The sequence below is a fragment of the Chaetura pelagica genome, unplaced genomic scaffold (assembly GCF_000747805.2).
Source record: "Chaetura pelagica isolate M959 unplaced genomic scaffold, ChaPel_1.0 scaffold344, whole genome shotgun sequence".
NCBI classification, from domain to species: domain Eukaryota; kingdom Metazoa; phylum Chordata; class Aves; order Apodiformes; family Apodidae; genus Chaetura; species Chaetura pelagica.
This window is the reverse complement of record NW_009953098.1, coordinates 1,194,476-1,196,588: the sequence shown is the minus strand read 5'-3', so window position 1 is coordinate 1,196,588 and position 2,113 is coordinate 1,194,476. Positions and strand designations below refer to the sequence as shown.

Here is a 2,113-nt window from a genome sequence, read left to right as displayed (position 1 = left end):
GTCTCGGGGGGCACTCACCGACCAGAGGGACAAGCAGGGACAGAGCGGGGCAGGTGGCAGCGGTGGGGAGAGGGAGGCTGTGCCATGCTGGGGCAGGACGGCCCTCTGAGATCCTCCTCGTTGTTTCCTCTCTGACAGATCTGTCCCAGCAGACACAGTGAGGACGTGTCCCATCTGGCCGGAGCTGCTTGTGGGGACCCAGCTACTGGGGCTGAAGGTAAAGCTGCTGGGGAACCATCACTGCATTTGGGATGGGCTGGAGCCCAGGGCTGCTCTGCCCAGCACCTGGGTCTGTGCTGGGGAGGTGGGGGCAGGGGGGGCCGTCCTTCTTTTGGGACACAGAACCAGCAGCCACATTTTATATCTGGGGAAATAGACACAGGTGGATGCTGGAGTTGCTGTGAGCTCACTGGCTACCCCAACAACCTGCCCTGTTCCCAGCAAGGACCCCAGTTTCTTCCTCCTCAGTCCTGGATCAACCAGTAGAAGACACTGAGTACTTATTAAGTTTTTTTGTGATGTTGTTTTTTTGTTTGTTGGTTTGGTTTTCACCCACCAAAAAAAGCCAAAAAGGCCAGAGCCAGGAGAGGCACAAGGGGAGGGAAGGGGGGACCCTGGGGTGGGGGAACCCTGCTTATCCCCAGCCTCTCTGGCTATAGCCACAGCAGTGGGGCAGGAGCAGGATTGCAGCAGCAAGATCTGTGCTGACAGGGTCTGGGGGGCTGCCCCTGCTCCTGCCCTTAGGCTGGAGCATGCCCTGGAGAGTCTCTGCCTCTCTCCCAGAGGAAAGGAGAGGATTACAACAACATGGAGCACAGCAGGTGGGACCAGCTCCTGGCATCTTTAATCCCCACCTGGTCCCAGTCACCAGTGAGCCAATGCCTGCCCTCCTGCGTGGGGGAAGCAGAAAGGCTGCCCAGCCAGGTAGCAGGGGGCTCAATCCTAGACCCTGGCCCACCTCTGAGCCTCCTCTGGAGGAGATGGGCTGCAGGCAGCAGGAGGGGAAAACAGCTTCTCTCAGCTTGTCCTCCAAAGCTGTGTTTGTAGGAGAAAAAAGAACGAGGTGGAGGTGAAGGGGGAGCAGAGGGTACGTAGGTGGTCGGGGCAGGAGGCATGGAGAAGGGCTTCAGGGGATCACAGTTCAGCAGTGGGTCTGGGTAGCTCAGCAGCTCCTTGTTAGGTCTGGGCTGAAGTCAGATGTTGTTTGCAGCCCTCAGAGGAGAAGCCCCCAGCTGCAGCTGTGTGGCTCTCTGTGGTGCTGGAACTGTCTGGGGGTCACAGTGCCCAGGTGCAGCTCGGAGGGCTGGGGTGGATTTCCAGCCCTCAGAAGCAGCACTGGGATGCAGGGGCTTCCTCTGAGCCCTTTCCTGCCCTGCCCCTCTCATGGAAGGCTGAAGGAGGGGAGGAGAGCTTCACTGCAGAGGGCTGGGGGAGGATTTACCCCCTCTGGTTGCTGGCTGGAGGCAGCCCTTTGAGCCTGGCCCCCCACAAGCTGAGTGTTGTCTCTGCACTCCTGCAGGCTCCATGGATACAAGGATGACTTTAGGACTGCTCTGTGCTGCTGGCAGCACGGCACTGGCACTTTTGGGACCTACCCAGACCTTTTTAGAGCCGCCCCTGCTGCAGCTTTCCCTTGCACACTGAGCTGTGTGTCCCCGGGGCATGGGGAGGAAGCTGCCCACGCAAACACACACCCCGTGTTGGAGGGGCGGGGGGAACCTGCTGGTGTCTCTGTGCTCCTCCCCACCCGCGCTTCCCGCCTCCCCAGCTCTGTCCCTCTCCAGCTGTCTGTCCATCTGTGCTCCCGGGCCCCTTCAGCATCTGCTGGGAGCCCAAGCCAGCTGGGTGGTGGCTTGGTCTGCAGCCTGGTGTGGGAGAGGTCACACTGCCCTGTCCACACACCTCTGCAGCTGACTCCCCTGAGAGGCTCCCAGCTCCCTGGGGCTGCACCTGGGGGAGATCCATCAGTGGGCAGGTTTTGGGCTCAGCAAGCACCGTGTCAGTGTTGTCCCATCCACAGCAACGCATCGAGCACAGCACGGGGGAGGCTGTGGGGGCCAACATGGCCAGTGTCATCCTGGAGAGCATCTTCTTGAAGCGCTCGCAGCAAAAG

The 2,113-nt window shown here is 60.5% G+C and overlaps 1 protein-coding gene across 1 annotated transcript in view; it reads left to right on the top strand.

The window, feature by feature from the left end:
• Nucleotides 1–2,062: 2,062 nt before the first annotated feature.
• BTK (Bruton agammaglobulinemia tyrosine kinase) overlaps nucleotides 2,063–2,113 on the top strand; it is an 8,283-nt gene continuing 8,232 nt past the window's right edge. The window contains exon 1 of the mRNA XM_009997194.1: nucleotides 2,063–2,110. Coding sequence (XP_009995496.1) covers nucleotides 2,063–2,110 — 48 coding nt within the window. The remainder of the gene's footprint in view (nucleotides 2,111–2,113) is intronic.